The sequence below is a fragment of the Pseudonaja textilis genome, chromosome 1 (assembly GCF_049901715.1).
Source record: "Pseudonaja textilis isolate UNSWEBS1 chromosome 1, rPseTex1.2, whole genome shotgun sequence".
In the NCBI taxonomy this organism is placed as follows: domain Eukaryota; kingdom Metazoa; phylum Chordata; class Lepidosauria; order Squamata; family Elapidae; genus Pseudonaja; species Pseudonaja textilis.
The window spans coordinates 5,289,129-5,312,790 of record NC_141990.1 but is presented as its reverse complement, the minus strand read 5'-3'; the positions used below and the strand labels follow the sequence as shown (position 1 = coordinate 5,312,790).

Sequence of the window (23,662 nt, the reverse complement as noted above, 5' to 3'; positions counted from 1 at the left end):
AAATTAGCTGGGCGGCCGCGGCTTGCAGTCAGAAAGAAAGAAGAAAGGGGGCGCGGGGGGGGGAGCGCGTCACTTAGCGGGTGACGTCAGAGCGCTTGGCCAAGCGGAGAACGGAAGTAAAGGTTGCTTAGCGGCGGACGCGATGGGGAACCGCCCCTCTTTCCCGCCATTAAAAATGCCTGGATATATTTTTATTTTTATTTTTATGGTCGTTGCTATTGTTGTTATTCCTTCCCGGTGGGAAATGGTGGAAATCTGGCCCGAGGGCCCAATGCATGAACTCAGAAATAATATTAATTTTATTTATGCTGTTATTTGCAGGAGAAAGGTTCCATTTCCAACTGGGAACTGGTGGCTTTATTATTATTACTTTTATTGTCAGAGTACAACATGTGTACAATGAGATTGGCTGAGCCTCCTTCGTGCACCCCCTCCCTCATACACAACTCACAGTGAGGATAGAAATCCCTAACCCAGTCCCAATCTTATTACACTATGTGACCTGGTTGCACAACGCGCCGGCCTCGCAAGTCTATCGCACTATGTTGACATGAAGTTATTTTCCATTCAGAAGTCTCACAGCCCAGGGGTAGAAACTGTTCTTCAGCCTGTTGGTGTGGCTGGCTATGCTTCTATATCTCCTACTCCCGTGATGACGAACCTATGGCACGCATGCCACAGGTGGCACGCAGAGCCATTTGTACCGGCACACAAGCTGCAGGCAAACTTATCTCACTGCGCATGTGCGTGCCTCGAGGAAGGCTTCTGCAGGATTCTGCAAGCTTTGTAGGCTGAAATCTAGCCCCGTTTTGTCACTTCCTGGTTTTCGCGTGTGGAAAGGGAACTTCACCAGGGCAGGGGTGACATCCAAGTAGGAAAAATGCTTGAGGGGAACATCAGGCTAGCCATAAAAGCAAACTTGCATAGGAAAAGAGATTTGATAAAAGGTATTGAAAGAAGCCCCTAGGCAAAAGCCAGGTAATTAAGGCTAGGACCAAAATCCCTTGCAGACAATGGGCCATGCCAAATTAGCAAAACAAATAAGACAAAAGACCGATAGCAGACAGGAGATTGCCACTAAACAAATATGGGAAATGAAACTAATAATCCAATCAAACCACCCTGCAGAGTTTACCCCTGACGGAAATGGAGACAAACCCCCCCACAGGACTTAAGCACTCACACACGAAGGACAGGTATAAAAATCAGGAGTTTATTACACGTGCCCAGCTAGCTCCAGGAACGCAGACTTCTTGCTATCTCTTGCCTTCCTGAAAATTAAAGTAAAACTTGCTTTCAAATAGCTGTCTGTCTGTGTCTTAACTCTGAAAGTACTCCCAGCAGGAAAAAAGAACCCTTGGAAGAAAGGCATTTGCTGCCTTTCAACACGCGCATGCGTAGGGGACATGGGGGGTGCATTGCCTTCTGGGTGCTGGCACATGTGCGAGTGTGCAAGCACGCACACAATTTTGGGCACAGGAAGCCAAAAAGGTTAGCCACCACTGTCCTACCCAATGGTAGGAGAGTGAAGAAGTGCTGACCAGGGTGTGAGTCATCTGAGAATTTTCCTCACTCTTCTAAGGCAGCAAACCCTAGCAAGGTCATCTAGCGGTATCAGGAACAACCCACAATGTTTTGTGCTGTGTTCACCACCCTCTGTAATGTCTTTCTATCCATGGCTGTCAAGCCAGCATACTACACCGTAATGCAACATGTGAGGACACTTTCTATTGTGGACCGGTAAAAGGAGGTCATCAGTCATTATTCCACCTTTTTATTTTGCAAGACCCTAAGGAAATGGAGTCTCTGTTGGGCCTTTCTGGCTACCTGGGTTGTGTTGATTTTCCAGCTAAGATCTTTGCTGAGGTAGACTCCCAGGAATTTAAAGGAGGAAACTCTCCACACAGCCTGCCTCGATGTAAAGTGGGGCGGGTTCCTCTCTCTTCTTCCGGAAGTCTAACACTTAAGAAGGTGGATGCATTGTTTGCAACATCTAATGCTCTCTCCGAGTCCTTTGGTCAACAACCACAATAATAACAACAGCAATAACAATAATAAACAATAGTAACAGCAACAGCATAATAGCAGAGAAAGAAGTGGAGAAGATAACAAAATACAAAGACCTGCAGATCGAAATAGAATGACTGGCAAAAGAAAGCAAGGGAAGTTCCAATAGTCACAACAACTTGGGTGCGATCCCCAAACTGTACACCATTGGCACTGACAACAATCACCATTAGTCAATTGCAAAAAGCAGCATTGCTTGGAATACCTTCTATCCTACAAGAATAACTTTTAACACCATCAAAGAACAACAAGTCCTTGGGAAGCCCTCGAGAGGTGCTTCCAAATGCCAAAATGCCAAATCCGGTCTAAACATCCGGCTGACTGTGCAATGAATCATGACATTTCTAATTGTAGAATTTTATTGTTTACTTAAATGGTTTGATGATGTGGAATAGTTTGCCTTCAGAAGTTGTGGGTGCTCCAAGAATAGACTGGACAGCCATTTCTCTGAAATGGTATAGGATCTGCCTGAGCAAAGGGTTGGACTAGAACAGTGGTCACCAACCAGAGACCACTGGTGGTCCATGAGAAAAGATTGTGGTCCATAGAGAAATGCCCCCCCCCCCCACCATTCCCAATTAATCCAGGCTGCGCTGGAACACAAGGCTGTGCCGTCCACCTAGCCTGCCCACCCACTGGCCCCCACCCTTCGGCCAAGCACAAACCTTACCTTGAGTAGAGTCATGCGAGCTGGAACTGGAAGGTAAGACCAATGGCGGGGGAGGGAAATCCACCCCAGGGTGGCTTGCTGTCGTTGGTCCCATATTCCAGAGCTGCAGTAGTCACAAGACTGGCCCTTTGGTCACCCCGGAGCAGCTCCTCCAGTCCATGGCAGGCCGGTGCACCAGGGTGGAGGAGCAGCTGCTCCGGGATGACCAAAGGGCCAGTCCTGTGACTACTGCAGCTCTGGAATATGGAACCGACTTTCCCATCAATGTCAGCAAGCCACTGTCAGTCAAAATGCATATTAGTGGTCCACAGGATTTAAAATTATGAGGTTGGTGTCCCTGAGGTATTAAAGGTTGGCAACCCCTGGACTAGAAGACATCCAAGTTCCTTCCAACTCTGTTATTCTGTATTTTTGTAATAAAAGCAAACTTTATTGAATATACAATTAAAATAAACGAACAAACACATACACAACATAGAAAAACAAAGAGAACAAAAAAAAATGTCCATTATTGACAGTTTGTGGTTCCTTATTTGTTATCATTATTGATGTCATATTTACAATTAAATCTTAATGCGAGTATATAGTTACTACCGATGTAGCTTAATCTCCTTTACAGTTTAATAATGTTTGCTATTATATTATCTACCTTTGTTCTATCCAATTGTACCAACATTCCCAACTCTTGTAATATTCTGATGATTCTTTATATTTAAGTGCTAGGGTCAATTTATCCATTTCTGCACAGCTTACTATTTTCTGAATCGTCATTTCCTCTGTTGGAATATAGGCTTGTTTCCAACATTGTACAAAAGCTAATTTAGCTGCAGTAAGTATGTGTAATATTATATATTTAGCTTTTTTTGGAAGTTGTCTATTGAATGTTATTCTGTATTTTCATTGTACACCTTGCAGGATCACGCTTTGTGAGAAGATTGGCATATATATAAAATGATAAATAAAAACGATGAAGTGAAAATAGCACACTTAATTCTCAAGCTGGAACCAAATGTGCTTTACAGATTTTCAGACCTTACCCCACCAAAGTCAACATGTCTGCTCTAGCAGGAAAAGTGCACCCATGCAATCTATAAATCTCTTGGTTAAGGGTTAATGTCTTTACAATCGTGTTTCAGAGGTTAATCTCAAGTTATGACCATATTGGAACCTACCCATCGTAGACGTAATGTCAAGCCTGAATTTAGTTTGCTGGTGGAATTGTATGAATTCGGTTTGATACAGTTGAGAAATGGATTGTATTATTTGGAACCTGAAGCGTAACTTGTGACAGGTCTTAAAGTGTCTGTGACTAACCTGATTTTACAACTTAACCTGTCTGTTCTGTGGACGGAATATCTGAATGGCCACTGTATAAATATTACGAGATTGGAAAAAAAAAAAGAACATAAAAGTGATTAACATCTAAGTTACCCTGAGTTCTTGGAACTGCTGAAAGGACTGTACCATAGACTGGAGATAGAAGGGGTCGTATCCCTCCCCCTCAGTTGAGAGGACTTTCAGCAGTTCCAAGAAGGCTCCACACCCATTTGCATCACTCAGGTGACCCTGAGGACACAAACAAACCTCCAAGTGCCTCAACGACTCCCTAAAAGGATGCAAACGACCATCTATCTGCAAGGAATATAAATCTTCCATTCCCCACCATCCAGTCAGAACTGAAGAAGCTTCTTTGGAGGAGAAGCGAATCGTCTTTAAAAAAAACAAAACACCAAAAACAAGAAAGTCCAGTTGTCTCTTGAAAAAAGCACCTTTGGGACAACTATGACTGAGAAACTCCACAGACACTGAGTATATCTCAGCCATGGCAACCTGAGGACCTGTGGACTTCAACTCCCAGAATTCCCCAGCTATCAAGTTTTGTTTGGAAATAAAGTGGAACAGTTGGGATGAACAATGGAGAAACAAATGTTTTATTGTAATTTTTTTTCTTCCTTCATTACGATCAACAGAGCTTGGCAAGCCACAACTTTGCTGTACTGCTGACATACCCACGATTATAATATTCCGACTTGGCACTTAACACATCATATTGATACTAAGACACTTTCCTCCCCTGTATGGCGCCTCTGCCCAATTAAACCAGTGATTGCTGCAAGCACACCAGCTCTATGCAATCAAAATCCATCATTTCCATTCCGGCTGGGTGAAGAGGTGAGGAATTATTATATTTTTAAAAAATAATAATCGTAAAACCGAGAATCGCAGAACCAGTTCAGGTCGCCAAGTCTATTGTATAACGGCCTTTAGGATCCCTCGAAGAACCTTGTAATTCATCAACTGCTGGTTCTCCTTCGGTGGGAAACACGCACCACGTTCTGTCACGTAGGCGTAAGGAAAACGAAGGACCCACAGCCCATCGGGGGGCAGAGTTATCTCTTGCTTCTCTGGGTAAAATATAGGGCAAGGAGGAGGCCCTGGCTGTACCTGGATGAGAGGAGAAAGAAGCAACTTAATTTTCGGTTTTGCATAAAGCACATTAAATGTAAATTAGTTCCATACCTAGAGTACTGCATCCTGTTTTGGTCACCACACTATAAAAAAAGATGTTGAGATTCTGGAAAGAGTGTACAGAAGAGCAACCAGGATGATGAGGGCACTGGAGGCTAAAACATACGATGAATGGTACTGGGCTTGGCTAGTCTAGGGAAGAGAAGGACCAGGGGAGATATGATGGCAGTCTTCCAATATTTGAGGGGCTGCCACAGAGAGGAGGGGGTCAAACTATTTTCTAAAGCAACCAAAGGCTAGACAAGGAATAACAGATGGAAACTGATCGAGGAGAGATTCAACCTGGAAATAAGGAGGAATTTCCTGACAGTGAGAACAATCAACCGATGGAACAGAAGTTGCCTTCGGAAGTTGTGGGAGCGTCATCACTGGAGGCTTTCAAGAAGAGGACTGCCATCTGTCAAAAATAGTGTAGGGTCTCCTGCTTGGGTGGGGGGTTGGACTAGATGACCTACAAGGGTTTGGCATGAAAGCCGACTGGATAATTTTGGGCTAATCACCAGGAGATGGTGAGTTCTAGTCCCACCTGAGGTATGAAAGCCAGCTGGGTGACTTTGGGCCAGTCAAGTCTCTTGTAGTTCAACCCAACTCACAGAATTATTGTTATAGGTAAAATAGCCACGGTGGCGCCGTGGTTAGAATGTAGTACTGCTAAGTCTGCTGACTGCCTCCAATTTGGCAGTTCAAATCTTATGGGGCTCCAGGTGGACTCAGCCTTCCATCCTTCTGAGGTGGGTAAAATGAGGAGCCAAATTGTTGAGGGAATTATGCTGCCTCTGTAAAACCGCTTAGAGAGGGCTCTATAGATGAGATTTAGAAAGGACTAAGAAGAACATGGAATTGAAAAGGAACTACAACAATTGGATCAAATTCTGATAGGTAAAGAAGAAAAACTTATACCAAGATTTTATAATTATTTATTAAGAGTGGAACTTGGAGGAAGAGATAGTGAAGGGACCAAAGATAGCTTGGGCAAAGAACATAGGTCATAATATAAAATTAGATGATTGGGAAAGATTATGAACCAAAATCTACAAATAAACATTGTAGAAAATCAGTATAAAATGTTATATAGATGGCATTTAGCGCTAGCGATATTAGCAAAAATATATCCAAATACAATGTCAGAGTGCTGGAAATGTAAACAAAAAGAACGTTTTTTCACATGTGGTGGCAACGCCCAAAAGCTAGAAAATACTGGATGAAAATACAAAGATGAAAATACAAAGATGGTTACAGGAGATAGCAGAACACCAAACAGAATTTAAACCTGAAATATTCTGACTGGGAATAATTAAAAGGGAAATTTAGCAAACAAATCCAATACATCACATTGCATATAATAATAGTGGTGCGCATAGTTTTTGCACAGGGTTGGAAATCAGAAAACATACCACCTGAAGAGATGTTGATACAAAAAAAATATTAGCTTGTGCTGAGATGGTCAAACTTACAATAGAACTAAAAGGCAAAGAAGAATCAGAATACTACGTGGTTTGGGATAGATGGTATAACTGGATAGAACATAGGAATAAGGATTAATGTATAGAAATAAATGTAAATATACGTAATATTGATGACACAATACTGTTAACAATGTAAATAGATGTGTAACTTTAAAAATAAATAAATAAATAGAAATAGAGAGGGCTGTAAAGCAGGGGTCTCCAACCTTGGCAACTTTTACAACTTGTGGACTTCAACTCCCAGAATTCCTCAGCCAGCATGCACTGGCTAAGGAATTCTGGGAGTTGAAGTCCACAAGTCGTAAAAGTCACCAAGATTGGAGACCTGTGCTGTAAAGCACTGTAAAGCGATATATAAGTCCAAGTGCCATTGCTATGGTAAAATAGGAGGAGGAAGATGTGTCGGATATGTTGGCCGCCTTCAGTTAGTTGCAGAAATAATAAAAGACGGGGTATAAATAAGTAAAATAAAATTTAAAAAAAGACAGAATACATAAATCGATAAAAATACATTTAGAACCCAGTCAATGCTCCATGGCTCTACAGGGCCCTCCTCTTACCTGGGGGGTGAGTATTATTTGTAAGGGAGCATCGGGGACCACCACGAAGAGCCTGATCAGCTGAGCATAGTGCGGCTTAAGTCCCCTCCCTGGATTGGACGACAGGATGTAAAGGGGCATGTCGGAATTGAGAGCTTTGACAGCCGATTCCTTAGGCCCTCCGCCCATCACTTTCATAATCTTCTCTGGTCCCGAACACATGAACCTCCGGCCTCGGGCATCTTCGTATTCGTAACCCACGAAAGCCCGAGCCACATCGTCCCGCCGCCTTCCTCGACCCATCACCACCGCACTCCGTTTCCCCGGAATGGCCTTGTTAGGGGCCGGCCAAGAATTGGTATCCAGGTCTCCCTCTTCGTCCGTCCGCGTCCGGATGACAATGTCCCAGGGCATTAAGTAGTTGGTGCCCGGGATGAAGCCTTGTTGGTCCAAGCCAGCGTGGAAATTGTAGGCTTTGGCGGGGCCGAGCTTCACCAGAGACCAGCTGGAGAAGGTGGGGAGAAGGCCTTTGGGGCAATTGGAGTGAAGCATCCCAGGCAGGTATTCCACCGTGGAAGGCTGCCGATCCACCAAGCTTGCTCTCTTTTCCCCTTTTGCTTCGGACGCTGCGCCATGAGCTTCCGTGTTGTTGCCTCCGCCCTGAGGATCCGCAGGGTAGGTCCCTAAACTATCCGTGGATTGATCCAAACTTAGGGCTAAGCTGAGGCTGGTGCTATCTCCCTGTGTTTGGGGCTCCTTGTCCTTCAGCTTCTCAGCTTCCCCTTCGGGGGGGCTGGGGGAGGCCTCGTTCTTGGCTGGGGCTGGATCTGGCGTGCTGGGCTGAAACACGGGGAAGTTGATGTGCTCCAACTTCCCGCAACATTTCTCTTCTAGTAGCTGTAATGGGAAAGAAAAGAGAGCGGTAGCATGAAGGATGAGGTTCCCCCCAACCTGGCAGCCTTCAGACGTATTAGGGGTGCACTTGCCACCCACCTGGAAGGGACTATGTGAACTGCAATTAATGCAATTTGTGCTTCCCCATGTGACTCCTCCAGCAAATAAATTTAGGGAAACAATAATGGTACATGTAGTCCTCAACTTATGACCTCAATTGGGACCAGAATTTATTATGCGTAGTAAGGCAGTAGCTAAATGAGTCACATCAACCACCAGGAGACGGTGAGTTCTAGTCGCAGTTTAGGCATGAAAACCGGCTGGGTGAATTTGGCCCAATCCCCAGGAGACAGTGAGTTCTAGTCTCAGTTTAGGCATGAAAGCTAGTTGGGTGACTTTGGCCCAATCCCCAGGAGACAGTGAGTTCTAGTCTCAGTTTCGGCATGAAAGCCAGCCGGGTGACTTTGGCCCAATAACCAGGAAACAGTGAGTTCTAGTCCCACTTTAAGCATGAAAGCTAACTGCGTGACTGGGCCAATCACCAGGGATTTGTTGAGATCTAGTCTCGCCTTAGGCACAAAAACCAGCTGGGCAACCCTGGGCCGATCATCAGATGTTGAGTTCTACTCCAATTTTACGCACAAAAGTGCCTAAGATAATTGGTACAAAGGCTGGGTGACTGCGCCAATTATCAGGAGATGGGGAGTTCTAGAGTTCTAGATGGAGAGAGCTGCGTGATTTGGGGCCAGCTCCTCTCTCTCATCCCAATTCATTTCACAGGGCTGTTGAGGGGAAAATGAAGGTGGTGTGTTGGATACATTCAATGCCTTCATTTATTTGTAAAAATAATAGAGGCAGGATTATTTTTAAATAAATTAAAAATAATAAAAAGGAGAAGGGTGTTGGTGGGTGGGATTCTTGGCAGCTTAATATTAACTGATAATAATAAATATAGCTTAAATTGTTGTGTGAATATGACGAGCTTCGAAACATGAGTCTTCTTATATACTTTACGTTTCAGAAACTGAAGTCTACTGGCCAGTTACGGATCTCCATGTCAGGATTCCGGCAGTTACCCCAATTAAATCATGATTCTCCAGCCGAACTTCCAAAACTAAACAGGATTTATTGGGGAGTTAACATGTCGGCACTGCCCAGGTATAGCCGACTCTGAGACACATAATTCACTGTCACCCTTGACCTTGGTTTCCCCCTACCCTCTGGGTGTATCATCATTCGTATTCTCCAATGAGACACGTCCATAGCCAAGAGTCATGCTTTCCAGTTAGATTTTTGCACGGCAGAAACTTCAGTCACCTAGTTACAATCTCTGAAAAACTACGTATGGAATGCACTTTCGATTTCCAAGCTGCCGTACTGCTCTTTCAAACCCCTTTTCCTCCCCACCTCCCTTTCTGTTGGCAACTCTAAAATGACCATAGAAATGTTTTATGAGTTGACATTCTATTTCTCGGAGAGAAAGGGATTACCTGATAGAAATCATAATTTGCAGCTTTGATGTCAAAGGGATCCTCCCGGGGGGCTTGTTTCCTCCCACAGTTGCAGGCACCGGTTGATCGGGCCCGGCTGTTATGATACAACACAGGTGGATTCCGATCCGGTTCCGTTTTTTCCCCTACATAGAAAATGGCGGAGAGAGTAAAAAACCCATCAATTTCATTCCTTCGCCACAGTTTGGCTGGATGGTTTTGCACCCTAGGTCGAACAATGAAATGTTTGCATTTTTGTGCCATCAGGTGATGAACCTTTTCCAGACAAAATACTATCAAATTTCCATTTTTCAGCAGCCACAAGACTACAACAGTGTGATATTCCAGCTTCTAATTAAATTGGTGGTTTACCACAGCCCAGTCCACAAAAGAAAGAGAATTTCCTGGATACAATCAGCCCTTTTTTTACACTTTACACTACATGACTATGAATCAGATGGCTGATTATTGGAGCCAGTTTGGTCTACTGGTTTGGGCATTGGGCTAGAAGCCAGGAGACTGTGAGTTCTAGTCCTGCCTTAGGTACAAGCGCCAGCTGGGTGACTTTGGGCCAATCACCAGGCGCCAGCTGGGTGACTTCTGGGCCAATCACCAGGAGACTGTGAGTTCTAGTCCTGCCTTAGGCATGAGAACCAGCTGGGTGCCTTTGGGCCAATCACCAGGAGACTGGGAGTTCTAGTCCTGCCTTAGGTACAAGCGCCAGCTGGGTGACTTTGGGCCAATCACCAGGTGACTGTGAGTTCTAGTTTGGCCATAGATATAAAAGCTGGCTGGGTGACTTTGGACCAATCACAGGAGACTGAAAGTTCTAGTTCTGCCTTAGGCACAAAAGCCGGCTGGGTGACTTTGGGCAAATCACCAGGAGACGGTGAGTTCTAGTCCCGTCTTACACACAAAGGATGGCTGGGCAATTTTGGACCGATCACGCTCTCAGCCCAACCCACCTCACAGGGTTGTTGTGGGAAACACAGGACGAGGAAGAAGTATTAGGTTTGTTCACTGCCTTGAGTTATTTATAAAAATAATACAGGTAGTCCTCAAGTTACGACCACAATTGAGCCCCAAATTTTTGTTGCTAAGTGAAACATCTGTTAAGCGCATTTTGCTCCATTTCACGACCTTTCTTGCCACAGTTGTTAAGTGAATCCCTGCAGTCGATAAGTTAGTAACGCGGTTGTTAAGTGAATAGGGCTCTCCCGTTGACTTTGCTTGTCAGAAGGTCACAGAGGGGATCACATGACCCCAGGATACAGCAACTGTCATAAATATGAGTCAGTTACCAAGCGATTGAAATTTTGATCACATGATCATGGGGATGCTACAAATGTTGTAACTGTGAAAAATGGCCATAAATCCTTTTCTCCAGTGCCATTGTAACTTTGAACAGTCATTAAATGAACTGTTTTAATTTGAGGACTACATGTAAAAGAGCAATAAAAATATCTAAATAAAGTACACTTTTTACATAATGATATAATTACTCATGTTTACTTTCAGAGGTTAATGGGGAATAACAGATAATCAGACTTGGAAGGGCCCTTGTAGGTCATCTAGTCCAACCCCTTGCCCAAGTGGGAGACCCTACACCATTTCTGACAAATGGCAGTCCAATCTCTTCTTGAAAGTCTCAAGTGATGGCGCTCCCACAACTTCCAAAGGCAACTTCTGTTCCATTGGTTGATGGCTCTCACTGTCAGAAAATGTCTCCTTATTTCCAGGTTAAATCTCTCCCTGTTCACTTTCCATCCATTATTCCTTGTCTGGCCTTCAGGGGCTTTGGAAAATAGCCTGACCCCCTTCCTCCTCCTCTCTGGGGCAGCCCCTCAAATATTGGAAGATGCTCTCCTGTCTCCATTGGTCCTTCTCTTTACTAGACTAGCCATGCCCAGTTCCTGTAATTTTTCTTCATATGTTTTAGTCTCCAGTTCCCTAATCATCCTGGTTGCTCTTCTCTGTCCTTTTTCTAGAGTCTCAACATCTTTTTTATAGTTTGGTGACCAAAGCTGTGGTGTGGTCTTACTAAGGCTTTATAGAGTGGTATTAATACCTCCCTTGATCTTGATTGTATCCCTCTGTTACATAATAAAATTTGGGAATAAGAGATTCTCCTTTCCCTCAAACTATCTGTCACATCAATCTTGTATTGTATTAATATTATGATGACCACTACTAAGGAATATTATTACCGTTATGGTGATGTTTATTGCTCAAACTAACTGTAACCAGACAACACACACTTTATATAGATATTGAAATTGTTGCTCTTCCTTTATATAGCAAAAATATTTAAAATAAAAATAATTATATTGTATTCTGAAAAACAGAGAGAATTAGAAACCTTAAGGCAGGCGTCTTCAAACTTGACAACTTTAAGACTTGTGGATTTTAACTCCCAGAATTCCTCCTCCAGTCATGTTAGCTCAGGAATTCTGGGACTTGAAGTCCACAAGTCTTAAACTTGCCAAGTTTGAAGACCCTTGCTCTACGTTTCCAGCTTGGAAAACCTATTGGACCAACCAACTCCCCCAATCTAGAAGGAAAGCATATAGACATCCATAAATACAGAACCGAGAGCGCCACAATGTGTTTCTCCGAAGTTTCCAAGCTCATTTGACCTTTTTCTACTTCAAACAAGTTCCCCAACTCACCTGACTTGGGCAGCAAGTGGAATTTGTGCATGCAATGCTGGTCCGTCAGACTCCGCTCTTCGCACAGCTGGTGCCCGTTGCTCCAAAATTTGTAGCAGTCCTCGTGCAACTGGAGGGCATACTTGTGAAAGGCCGGACCCCGTGCGTGTTGGCTGTAAACCCTCAACGCCTGGGCCAGCTGGCTCTTGTGGATGGTCATGGTGTAGTTATGGGGCAGGTTGGACTGATAGGCGCTGTGAGCCATCGGAAGGGCCTTCTGGCAACGGTTCTCGGAGAACTTGGTGTCGATGTCCAGGTAGCCTTCCAGCACTTTGATGCTGCCCATGATTTTGGAGGTCAGCTCTCCCCCAGGGGACGACTCATTCTCCTTCCCTTCAATCGCCACCTCATAAAGCTTCAGGGCTGTGGCCACCCACTTCTGGTAGGTGGGCAGCTCGAAGTGGGATGGCTGGGGGTTCCTCCCCACGCTGTCGTCAAAGCCTTTCTTGCAAAGGACCAACTCCACGTGCTGGAACAAGAATTCCTTTAAGGTGCAATCCACCAACTGCCCTGAGCTCGAACTGCTGCTACCACAGGCCCCGCCACTGCTCTCGGCATGGAACGACAGCTGCTGCCTGCTGTGCCGCATCATTTGGTACCGCCGGGGCCCTGTCAAGCCCGTCCCCAGCGAAGGGTCAGCCTCCCTGGCCGTGCAGTTGTTTTTCAGCTGCTCCAGCAAGACGGCTATGGGGTCCTCTCCTTCCTGGGGGCCCCCAGCCACGATGTAGACGAAGGCTTGGTTAGCCGGCACGGTGAAAAGGCAATTGATGCTTTGGTTGGTCAACACCCGGCTCTTGCGGAAGATGCGGTAGATCTGGTCCTCCAAGGCGTGTTGGAGCCGGCGTTTCGGGGAGTGCTTCTTGGGAGGTGGCTTCTCCAGCTGGGCCCCCAGCTCTTGTCCCCGGCCCGGTGGAGGCTCCACCTTCAGGGCCCGGTTGAGTTGAAAGAGGAAGAGCAGGCGAGGCGGGCACGGCCGGCAGAAAAGCTTCCAGTCTTTGCCAACGGGGCAATCCTTGATGGCGGCCTTGAGGGTGGGCAGCACCTTCTGCCTCAAGCCGTCCAGCGCCCGGAAAACCCGGTCGTAGGTAATGTCGAAAGAGGAGGTAGGATGCACCATCAGGAGGATGTGACAGACGGAGAAAAGGTAGAGCAGGTTGAGGCAGTGCATCTTCTCCTGGTGCTTCCAGAACTCGTGGGCTTCGGCGTGAGGCAGCGAGGAGCCCGGCTGCACCCCCAAGCCGGCCGAGACAGCCCGGGCGGAGCCCCCCATGGCTTCCAAGTCCTTGCAAGCTTGCAAGAGCTGGTGGCTGTCGCTGATGGCGGTGAGGACCAGGTAAAGCACCTTGCTCTCCTGGCTGTAGAAAGCCTGCAGGTGGTTGTAGTCGCCCTGGCAAGGGCTGGTCGAGGAGGAGGAGGAGGAGGAAGAAGAGGCGGAGGAGGAAGAGGCGGAGGAGGAAGAGGAGGAGGAGGAAGGCCGAGGGGGAATCAGCCAGGGGTCCGGGCTTGCCCCCGGCAGAAGAACCCCGGATCCCCCGCCACCCTCCCGCTGGAAGAGAGGGAAAACCTGCCGGTCGCAGACCGTGTTGACCAGCGCCGCCTTCTCCGAGCCCAGCTGAAGCGCCGTCTTGCCGAAAATGCCTACCACGCAGACTTCCTCCTCTTCCCCCGGGGGGGCAACCCCGGGGCCGGCAGCGCCGCCCGCAGCAGCCGGGGCCGCCCCGGGTGCAGCAGTGGCAGAAGCAGTGGCGGTGGCGGCGGCGGCGGCGGCGGCAGAAGAAGCAGCAGCAGCGGCGGCGGTAACCCCGGCTAAAAGCAGCTCATGCAAGCCCACCGGGCCCTGCACGGTCGCGCCCCCCACCATTACTCCGGCCCTGCGCGGCAGGCGCCCGGCTCCCCCCTCCGCGGACGCAGCTTCTCTCGCCCCGCGATCGGCAGCCGCTTCCAGCCACCGGGGAAGCCGCACCCGGGAGAGGCGTCAGAGCGCAGGCGCGCGCGCGGGTGGGGGTGGGGGGGCGAGAATATCCGCCGCGGCGGCAGCCAATCCGAGCTCGCCTTGGCAGAGAAGTAGATACTTCGCGTTCGATGACGGTAGATTGAAGGAAAGGGAAGAGCGGAGAATTCAAGGGGCAGAAGAGACTTCCGGAGCCTTCCTTGAGGATACTTCGCGGTCGATGACGGTAGATTGAAAAAAATGTAGAGCGGTGAAGAGATTGCAGAAGACACTTCCGGGCTCCCTTGAGGAATAGCTGTCATTTAGCCATATACTGCTGTTCCTCGGCTTTCGACCACAATTGAATCAGAATAGACCTTGGAGGTCTTCTGGTCCAGCCCTCCCTTACTCTAGCAGGAGACCCTATACCAGTTCAGACAGGTGGCTGTCCAGTCTCTTCTCTATCTATCTATCTATCTATCTATCTATCTATCTATCTATCTATCTATCTATCTATCTATCTATCTATCTATCTATCTATCTATCTATCTATCTATCTATCTATCTAATCTATTATCTAATCTATCTCTCTATGCATCCATCCACTTATATCTATCATTATCTAATCCAACCATCTCTCTCTCTCTCTCTCTCTCTCTCTCTCGCCTGGTCAAGGAACCACCAAGAATATTCCCACCAACACTGGCAAGGTAAGCCTCTTGGATATAAACAGAAAGCAAATCCCACTTCGAGCACAGATGATGTTACCTAGTTGGGTCACGAAATGTCTGCAAGAAAACAACAGAGCTCAGAGAATACCAAGCACCCTACAAATCATCTTCCATCATGCAGAATCACTGTTCTCCAATCATGGCAATTTACAGATGTCGGGCCCATTTCCCAGAATCTCCCGTTGCTGAGGATCCTCGAAGTTGAAGTTCATGCATTTTGAACTTCCCAAATGTCAACTCATAAAGCATTCCAATGCTTGTTTTCGAGTTGCCATAAGTAGGAGGGGGGTGGAACCTGAAGGAGCACTACGGAAATTAAAACCAGAAGTACATTCCACACTTATCTTACAAAGATGGTAGCTAGGCTTCCGGATCTTCTGCCCACAAAAATCCTTCATTGGAGAATTTGATTGATGATACCCAGGCTGTGAAAGTGCTTGTTGGAGAATCTGATTTATGACACACCTGGGGGGGGAGGGGGAAACGGGGTCACAGGTGACTGTAAAGCACATGTATCACAGAGTTGGCTTCATACGGGTCAATCCTGACACGTTGCTCCTAATAAATTGTTTGGATTCTTTTGAAGCTTAGCTCGAGGCCCATGATTTAATTAGGGCAATCACTGGAACCCTGACACCAAGGTAAGGAAAGTGGGACTTAAAAGTGGGTGAAGAAACCAGTGTTCTCTATGCCATGGATGGTAATTCCTAGCACACCTCACCATCCTGTTCAAGACCTCTTGAATTCTGGGAGTTGAAATCCACAGATCTTAAAGTTGCCAAGCTTGGACACTCCTTTTGTAGAAGAATTGCTATGAAATAATCCCTACCTTCTACTATTCTCTTGGAGACAATGAAATGACCACAAGTGAAGTCAGGAGACCCAATTATAAGCCACTCTTCCTTGTTCTAAAGATATTAAGATTTTATTCTTTTCTGCTGCCAGCTTTGCTTACAGTTTTTTGGCCTTTCAGGCTCAAAACTGAACAGACGTGGGAAATATATATCTTACAACATAAAGCGCAGTCGCACAACACCTTCAACGTGAGTCCTACAAACACCTTTTCTGTGTAACAATCCATTCTGTGATCATGCTAGGTGCAACCTGACCTATTAAGGGTTAATTCAAGATCAGATTATCCTCTCCTTATCCTTCACAAACTCTCCCCAAGGCTGGATGAGGAAGCATTCAAGATTCACCGAGACCCCAGTAACAGGAGGACAATCTTGAATTCAAGGTACTCCTAAATTGGTCCTTCCATACTCGAATGCCACATATTTCTTCTCTTCCCTCCATCTTCTAAGAGACGGTACAAAAGCTTTCCTCTCGTGTATAAAGTGTATACCAGCGGTCTGCAACCTGTGGCTCTGGAGCCATATGCGGCTCTTTCGGCCCCGTCAGCTGATCCCACCACTGGTTGCACCCTCCCCTCCTGGCCTGAGAAGGTAAGGGTGATGGGCCAGGGGGTGGAGACTCCCTCCATATTTCAGGGCAGGAGGTGACTGGATCGGAGTGAGTGACATCGAGTTGGCCACGCCCACCCAGTCATACTGGTTGTAAAAATTATTGGCTCCCGGTGTTTTCTGTGGGAAGAGGATCCAAATGGCTCTTTTGAGTGTTTCAGGTTGCAGATCCCTGGTGTATACAAATTTCTGCGCGCGCACAGCTTAGTTGCAAACACAGTGAGCCAAGAATAAATAGGATTCTTGCAATCTCAGGAAAAACAGTGCTATTTCTTCGGATCGACATATGTCAACCCCTCACCAAAAAAAGTCTTCATTTAAAAATATATCGAGGGAGGGTGTGTAAACTTTGTGAAAGAGCAGCTCAAAGCCAGGTAAAAATGGCAAAAGCTTTTAAAGTCAAAGCAGCTTCATCCAAGGAGTTTTGAATGCCCAGTGGGATGAGAAGGTAAGGTCTGGATATTATTTTAAGGGCCTTTCAGTACTAATGCGTTGCTACAGAAAGTTTCTTTTAAAAAAAAGCAGGACGGAGGGAAAAAAGCATATTCCAGCATGCCAAAAACAGGCCCAAGGAAATCCCTGTTCCTCGGTCCATATTGTTCCTCCGAGCAGCGATGTATCCTTTGTAGAAGCTTCTAGACACGACCAGATCTTCTAGCTCGGTTCTTGAAAAGTGTTTCTTGTAGGTAAGCAGGAAGGAGATGGACTCTTTGGGTGAGCCAGCTGTAGAAATAATAAATCAATATATATATATATATATATATATATAAAAGCGAAATACTACTCATGCATCACCACAAAATCTCCAGAACCGTAAAGCCTACAAACTTGACATTTGGCACGTTATGTTCCTCTTGGCTTCTAGGTGCTCACTAAGAAAGGATTTTGTGAAATGACTATCAGAGCTATTAGTATTTCCTGTATTATTATTATTATTAACACGCTCTGATGCTAAGGAGTTCTACTCCCCCTTCCCCACCTGAAAAGAAATCTGTTCCAAATGCAAAACACAAGCAGAGGAGAGGAGTTTTACTTTCACAACACCAAGCAGCTTTAGTACAAGAACAGTTGAGCTAAGCCACGCCCAGGCTCCTTGCTGTCTCCTTGCTCACACAGCAAATACTGTTTCGGTTTCCAAACAGCCCTCAACTCTCTCACGCACTGACAGGATGCTAGCCAGAGGAATACCAATGGATGCTGGTAGGCAGAGGCAGAATTTTCTTTCTCTTATTTTCCTCCCCCAAAACTAAACCCGACCACAGAGTTTCGTCGTGAAGCACGGGTATTGAGCTAGTGAATAAATAGAACAGCTTCCAATTGTGTCCTTTATTTGTATCCCGCATTGTTATTTTTACAAATAACTCAAGGCAGTGAACAGATCCAACACACTTTCCTCCTATTTTCCCCACAACAACACGGTGAGGTGGGCTGGGTGGAAGGAAAGGGAGTGGCCAAAAGGCATCTTGCTGGCTTTCATGTCTAAGGCGGGTCTAGAACTCCCAGGCTCCTAGTGATTGGTCCAAAGTCACCCAGCCGGCTATCATGCCTGACAAGGAAGTAGACCTCTCAGGATCCTGGTGATTGGTCCAACGTCACTCAGCCGGCTATCATGCCTGACAAGGAACTAGAACTCCCAGGCTCCTGGTGATTGGGTCCAAAGTCACCCAGCCAGCTATCATGCCTGACAAGGAACTAGAACTCCCAGGCTCCTGGTGATTGGGTCCAAAGTCACCCAGCCAGCTATCATGCCTGACAAGGAACTAGAACTCCCAGGCTCCTGATGATTGGGTCCAACGTCACCCAACCGGCTATCATGCCTGACAAGGAACTAGAACTCCCAGGCTCCTGGTGATTGGTCCAACGTCACTCAGCCAGCTATTGTGCCTGACAAGGAAGTAGACCTCTCAGGATCCTGGTGATTGGTCCAACGTCACTCAGCCGGCTATCATGCCTGACAAGGAACTAGAACTCCCAGGCTCCTGGTGATTGGGTCCAAAAGTCACCCAGCCAGCTATCATGCCTGACAGGGAACTAGAACTCCCAGGCTCCTAATGATTGGGTCCAAAGTCACCCAACTGGCTATCATGCCTGACAAGGAACTAGAACTCCCAGGCTCCTGGTGATTGGTCCAACGTCACTCAGCCAGCTATTGTGCCTGACAAGGAAGTAGACCTCTCAGGATCCTGGTGATTGGTCCAACGTCACTCAGCCGGCTATCATGCCTGACAAGGAACTAGAACTCCCAGGCTCCTGGTGATTGGGTCCAAAGTCACCCAGCTGTCTTTCATGGCTAAGGTGGGACTAGAACTCTCCATCTCCCACTTTCTCGCCTGGTGTCTTAACCACTAAATTAAACTGGCTTTCTTTGTCCAACTGTACTCCTTCCGAATAGAAATCTTGGCTGCTTCACTTAACAGCTGCAGTAAAAATGGTCATAAAACGTAGTCATTTCACATCATGGCTCGCTTAATAAGTGCATTGGCTAATCATCGAAATTTCAGGCCCAGTTGCGGTCATAAGTCAAGGATTACCTCTACCTACTGAATCATATGATTGAAAATATTTCTTCTCCATCTATCCCAACATTTCTGTGGCTTGAGAGGAGTCCAACTCGGCTTCAGATAGTACCCCACTTCTTTTCGTGAACATCAAAAATAAAAAAAAATAAAAAAAACACAGAGCAATACACATAGTCCTCGATTTAAGACAGTTCTTTTAATGGCCAGTTGAATTTAAAATGGCACTGAAAATAAGTGACTTCTGACCATTTTTTTTTTCCTACACTTACAACCGTTGTTGCATCCCCTTGGTCCCATGATTAAAATTCGGAGGCATGGCAACGGACTCATATTTATGACCGTCAAAAGTTCCCAGGGGGGTCACGTGATCCCCTTTGTGACCTTCTGACAAGCAAAGTCAACGGGGAAGCCAGATTCACTTAACCACTGGATTACTAATTTATCAACTGCAGTGATTCCCTTATCAACTGTGGCAAGGAAAAAAAAAATCATACAACGGGACAAAAACTCACTTATCAAATTTTCACAGAAATTTTGGGCTCAATTGTCGTAGTAAGTTGAGGACTGCCTGTTTTTAATGTCGTTGGGGGAGGGGTGTCACTAAGCAGGGTCCTGGGATCATGTGATCGTATTTGCCACCTTCTGTCAAGAGAAGACAATGTGGGGGGCCTCCTGTCAACCCTGAAGCAGACCTGACGGAGGTCATTTTGAGGCCACACTGGAGCTGAGCGATAGGGAGAGAATAGAGATAGCTGGGGTTTTGTAGCCAAAACAAAATACTTTCTCCTGGGAACCAAGGACATTCCCACAGGTGGTCAAAGAAAGGGGGTGTCATGCCCTTTTCGGAGACTGACTCTGAGGGAGAGGAGGAACAGCCGACAGGGAGTGGATGTGGGGCTCTGGAGGTTGTGGAGGAGGCTGGGGAAGGGCAGAGGCCGGCTGAGCAGTCAGAGAAAGACTTAGGCCCATCCCCTCTTCATCCTAGGCCATCCTAGGAGAGGATAAGGGAGAGATGTGGATGGCATGGTCTATGGGGGAGGAAAGGGCCTTGATCCTCTTCATGGGCTGCAGCTGTGAGAACTGGCTAAAAGGACGGACATGCGTATGGGCCAGTGCAGGAAACAAAGCGTGGAAATATCTCTAGTCTGTCGTTCCTCTCTGAGTTTGCCGTCCTTCCCGGTGTGTGTTCCGATATCTGTGGACGTCTTGCTTGGATCCCTTAATTGTTTCAGTGTTGTTTTTATTCTTTATAATTTATAGGCGTTTTTAGTTTAAACGGCATTTCGTCTTTTTCGTAACTGCTTGTGGGGGAGTTTTTTTGTCTCCAGTCAAGGATATTTGGAGCTTGGAAGCAAAGTGAAGGAATAAAAGGGGCTCCGTCTGTTTCGGGGACTTTATTTTGTTATCCCATCCTGGGTCATCATCACAGGAGGAGTCAAGTCACCAGGCAGCCGGACAGCATCTTGATTGGACCATGTGACTGATTGTTTCGGGAAAAGGGGAACAACTTTTAATTAGGTGAAAACCACGGGAGTTGGGGAGTTTTCAGAGTCGGTGTTTCACCAGCCCGTGCCAATATGATATCCAATAAACCTGTTCTTTGAGGAATTCACCTGCCTCCGAGTTCTGTTGGCTATGGGTGTATTACGTGGAACCCTGACACCGGATTCATTTAAGAAGCACCCGACTGCAGTGACCCCCTTAAGAACTGTGGAATGGGAGCGACACTCACTTAACAAAAGTCTCACTTAAGCAGAGGAGATTTTGGGCTCAAATGAGGGTGTCAACTCATAAAATATTTCTATGGTCTTTTTAGAGTTGCCAACAGGGGCAAAAGGGGGTTTGAAAGAGCAATGCGGCAGCTTGGAAATCGAAAGTGCATTCCATATATAGTTTTTCCAGAGATTGTAACTAGGTGACTGAAGTTTCTGCCGGGCAAAATTCTAACTGGAGAACCTGATTGATGACTCTTGGCTATGGATGTGTCCCATTGGAGAATATGAATTATGAGAACAATCAACCCATGGAACAGAAGTTGCCCTCGGAAGTTGTGGGAGCGCCATCACTTGAGACTTTCAAGAAGAGATTGGACTGCCATTTGTCAGAAAGGGTGTAGGGTCCCCCGCTTGGGTGGAGGGCTGGACTAGAAGACCTACAAGGTCCCTTCCAACTCTGATTATCTGTTATCTGATACACCAAAGGAGCGGGGGCGGGGGGAACCAGGGTCAAGGGTGACAATGAATTACGTGTCTCAGAGTCAGCTACACCCAGGCAGTGCCGGACATGTTAACTCCCAATAAATCCTTTTGAAGTTTTGGAAATTTGACTCAAGACCTCATGATTTAAATGGGGGTAACTGCCGGAATCCTGACAGAGGACTTCTAGTGAAGACATTTTTCTCCAACAGTGTTGGAGACACTGTTCCAATTTTCCCAGGAGATCAACATAAGAAGGGACAGCAATACACATTTCGAGGTGGCCTTGCCTGGAATTTGCGCCGGAGAGCCTGGGTCATCAGTGGGGTCAATCCTGTGCCAGTCTCCATGTTTTCTTTGTTATTCATTGGGGTTCCCCCTGGACTCCTGTTTAAAAAAAAAAAAAAGAGAGAAATAATAATGCCATATTATGGGTAGTCCCTGACCTACATGAGCTCATTTAGTGAACGTACAAAGTTACGACGGCATGGAAAACTTATGACCGTTGCAGTATTCCCCACGGTCAGGTGATCAAAATTCCGATCCTTGGCAACTGACTCATATTTATGACGGTGACAGGGTCACGTGATCCCCTTTGGCGACCTTCCGACAAGCGAAGTCCATGGGGAAGCCAGATTCACTTAACGAACAAGTGGCTAGCTTAACAATGGCAGTGATTCACTTAACAAACGAGGCAAGAAAGGGGGTAAAAGGGGGCCAAAATTCACTTAGCAAATTTCTCACTTAGCAACACAAATCCTGATCTGACTTGTGGTCGTAAGTCGAGGACTACCTGTAACAGAGCTGGAAAGGACCTTTCGAGTCTTCTAGTGCCATGCCCTTCTCAAGCAGAAGGCCCTATACCACTTCAGACCTAGCTGTTAACTTTTATTCATCTTAATCTATATATATATAAAAGCGAAGTGCCCCTCGCGCATCATCACAAAGATCTCCAGAACTGTAAAGCCTGCAAACTTGAAATTTGGCACCTAAGTTCCTCTTGGCTTCTAGGTGCTCACTAAGAAAGGATTTTGTTAGGAATTGATAGCCACCTAAAGGTTGGTTGGATTGGAAATATATAAACCAGGATAGACATTTAACACTGTCTCTTTAAGGGAATGCTAAATTTGTAATTGGGTGTGGTTCCTCAAACGGCCATAAGATGGAGCCAGAAACCTGGGTTGTTCCGTTCTGTTATTGTTAGCTGCTAGTTGTTTTGATGTTCAGTGTTCTTGGTTCCTGCATTTTTCCCTATTGACTGTTGCTAATCTTCTTCTTGGATTGCTTTAAGTGTGCTACTGAACTGTTTATGATGGTGGACTTTATTATTTGGATTATCCCTGGACTGAATACTGACTGCTTTAACCGTGTATGACTTGGACTGTTTGTTGGACTTTGCTTAACCGTTTAACTGGAAGTAAAAACCTACATTTTACTATTCAGTGTATCTGTGTGCTGGTCGTGTGTTTTTCAACATCACTCTCACTACGTCTCCCTGTGTGTACTCATTCTCCTAATGGGGAATTACCTCAACAGATTTTCCGAAATGACCCCCAGGGCATTACCATTTCCTATATTATTATTAACATGCTCTGATGCTAAGTTCTACTCCCCCTCCACATCTGAAAAGAAATCTGTTCCAAATGCAAAACACAAGCAGAAGAGTTTCAATTTCAGAGCACCAAGCAGCTTTAGTACAGAACAGTTGAGCTAAGCCGTGCCCAGGCTCCTTGCTGTCTCCTTCTTGCTCACACAGCAAATGCTATTTCAGTTTTCATGTTTCAGTTTCCAAACAGTGCTCAACTCTCTTACACACTGACAGGATGCTAGCCAGATGAATACCGATGGATGCTGGTAGGCAGAAGCGCAATTTTTTCCCCACTTATTTTCCTCCCCAAAAACTAAGCCCAATCACATAGTTTCGTAGTGAAGCACGGGTATTGAGCTAGTAATTAATATTAGTGTTATTAATAATTAATACTTTTGTATTACTGCAGTGTAGGTGGTTCTTGGCTTATGACCACAATCAATAGAATTTCCGTTGTTAAACAGAGCACTTGCTAATTGCATTAAATTATGCGACCTTCTTTGGCCAGAGTGGTTAAGCAAATCCTTGCAGCTGTTAAGTAACTCATGGGGTCCTTAAGTGAATCTGGCTACCCCTATTCACTATGCTTGCCAGAAACCAGCTGGGAAGGTGATTAATGGCGATCACCTGGTCCTGGGATGCTGTGAACATCTTACATACATGCTGGTTCTCACATTCTTAGTATTTCTGCAAAAAAATAGTTGTAAAATCACCTGAGGAGTCTGTCAACGACAGCATGGCTTAACAACTGAAATTCCAGACTCAATTGTGATCATAGTTGAGCACTATCTATAGAGTTAAGTCTTTGACTTCATTTAGTGACAGTTCAAAGTTACAAGTGAAAAAAGTGACATGACCATTTTTCACAGTTAC

At 45.9% G+C, this 23,662-nt stretch overlaps 2 protein-coding genes across 7 annotated transcripts in view; both read right to left on the bottom strand.

The window, feature by feature from the left end:
- Nucleotides 1–4,645: 4,645 nt before the first annotated feature.
- Nucleotides 4,646–14,542, bottom strand: SMG8 (SMG8 nonsense mediated mRNA decay factor). The gene is made up of 4 exons (XM_026710179.2): nt 12,325–14,542; nt 9,656–9,801; nt 7,293–8,168; nt 4,646–5,182 (listed from the first exon to the last, which is right to left on the bottom strand). Exons 1-4 carry the CDS (start codon nt 14,222–14,224, stop codon nt 4,985–4,987), a joined length of 3,120 nt encoding a protein of 1,039 aa, XP_026565964.2. The 5' UTR covers nt 14,225–14,542; the 3' UTR covers nt 4,646–4,984.
- A 1,385-nt stretch (nt 14,543–15,927) lies between these two features.
- The window catches only part of PRR11 (proline rich 11), a 58,708-nt gene continuing 50,973 nt past the window's right edge, over nt 15,928–23,662 (bottom strand). For all 6 annotated transcript variants that reach the window (XM_087924874.1, XM_087924864.1, XM_087924852.1 and 3 more), the window contains exons 9-10: nt 21,492–21,588; nt 15,928–17,210 (exon numbers count right to left, since the gene is read on the bottom strand). In XM_087924874.1, the coding sequence (XP_087781000.1) occupies nt 17,142–17,210; nt 21,492–21,588 (166 nt within the window). In that variant the 3' untranslated portion in view covers nt 15,928–17,141. The remainder of the gene's footprint in view (nt 17,211–21,491; nt 21,589–23,662) is intronic.

Coding starts and splice junctions, on each gene's coding strand:
- SMG8 (XM_026710179.2), bottom strand. CDS start 14,224: ATGGTGGGGGGCGCGACCGTGCAGGGCCCGGTGGGCTTGCATGAGCTG. Junction 8,169..9,655: donor CAAATTATGATTTCTATCAG/GTAATCCCTTTC, acceptor TTCCCATTACAG/CTACTAGAAGAGAAATGTTG. Junction 5,183..7,292: donor AAATAATACTCACCCCCCAG/GTAAGAGGAGGG, acceptor CCTCTCATCCAG/GTACAGCCAGGGCCTCCTCC.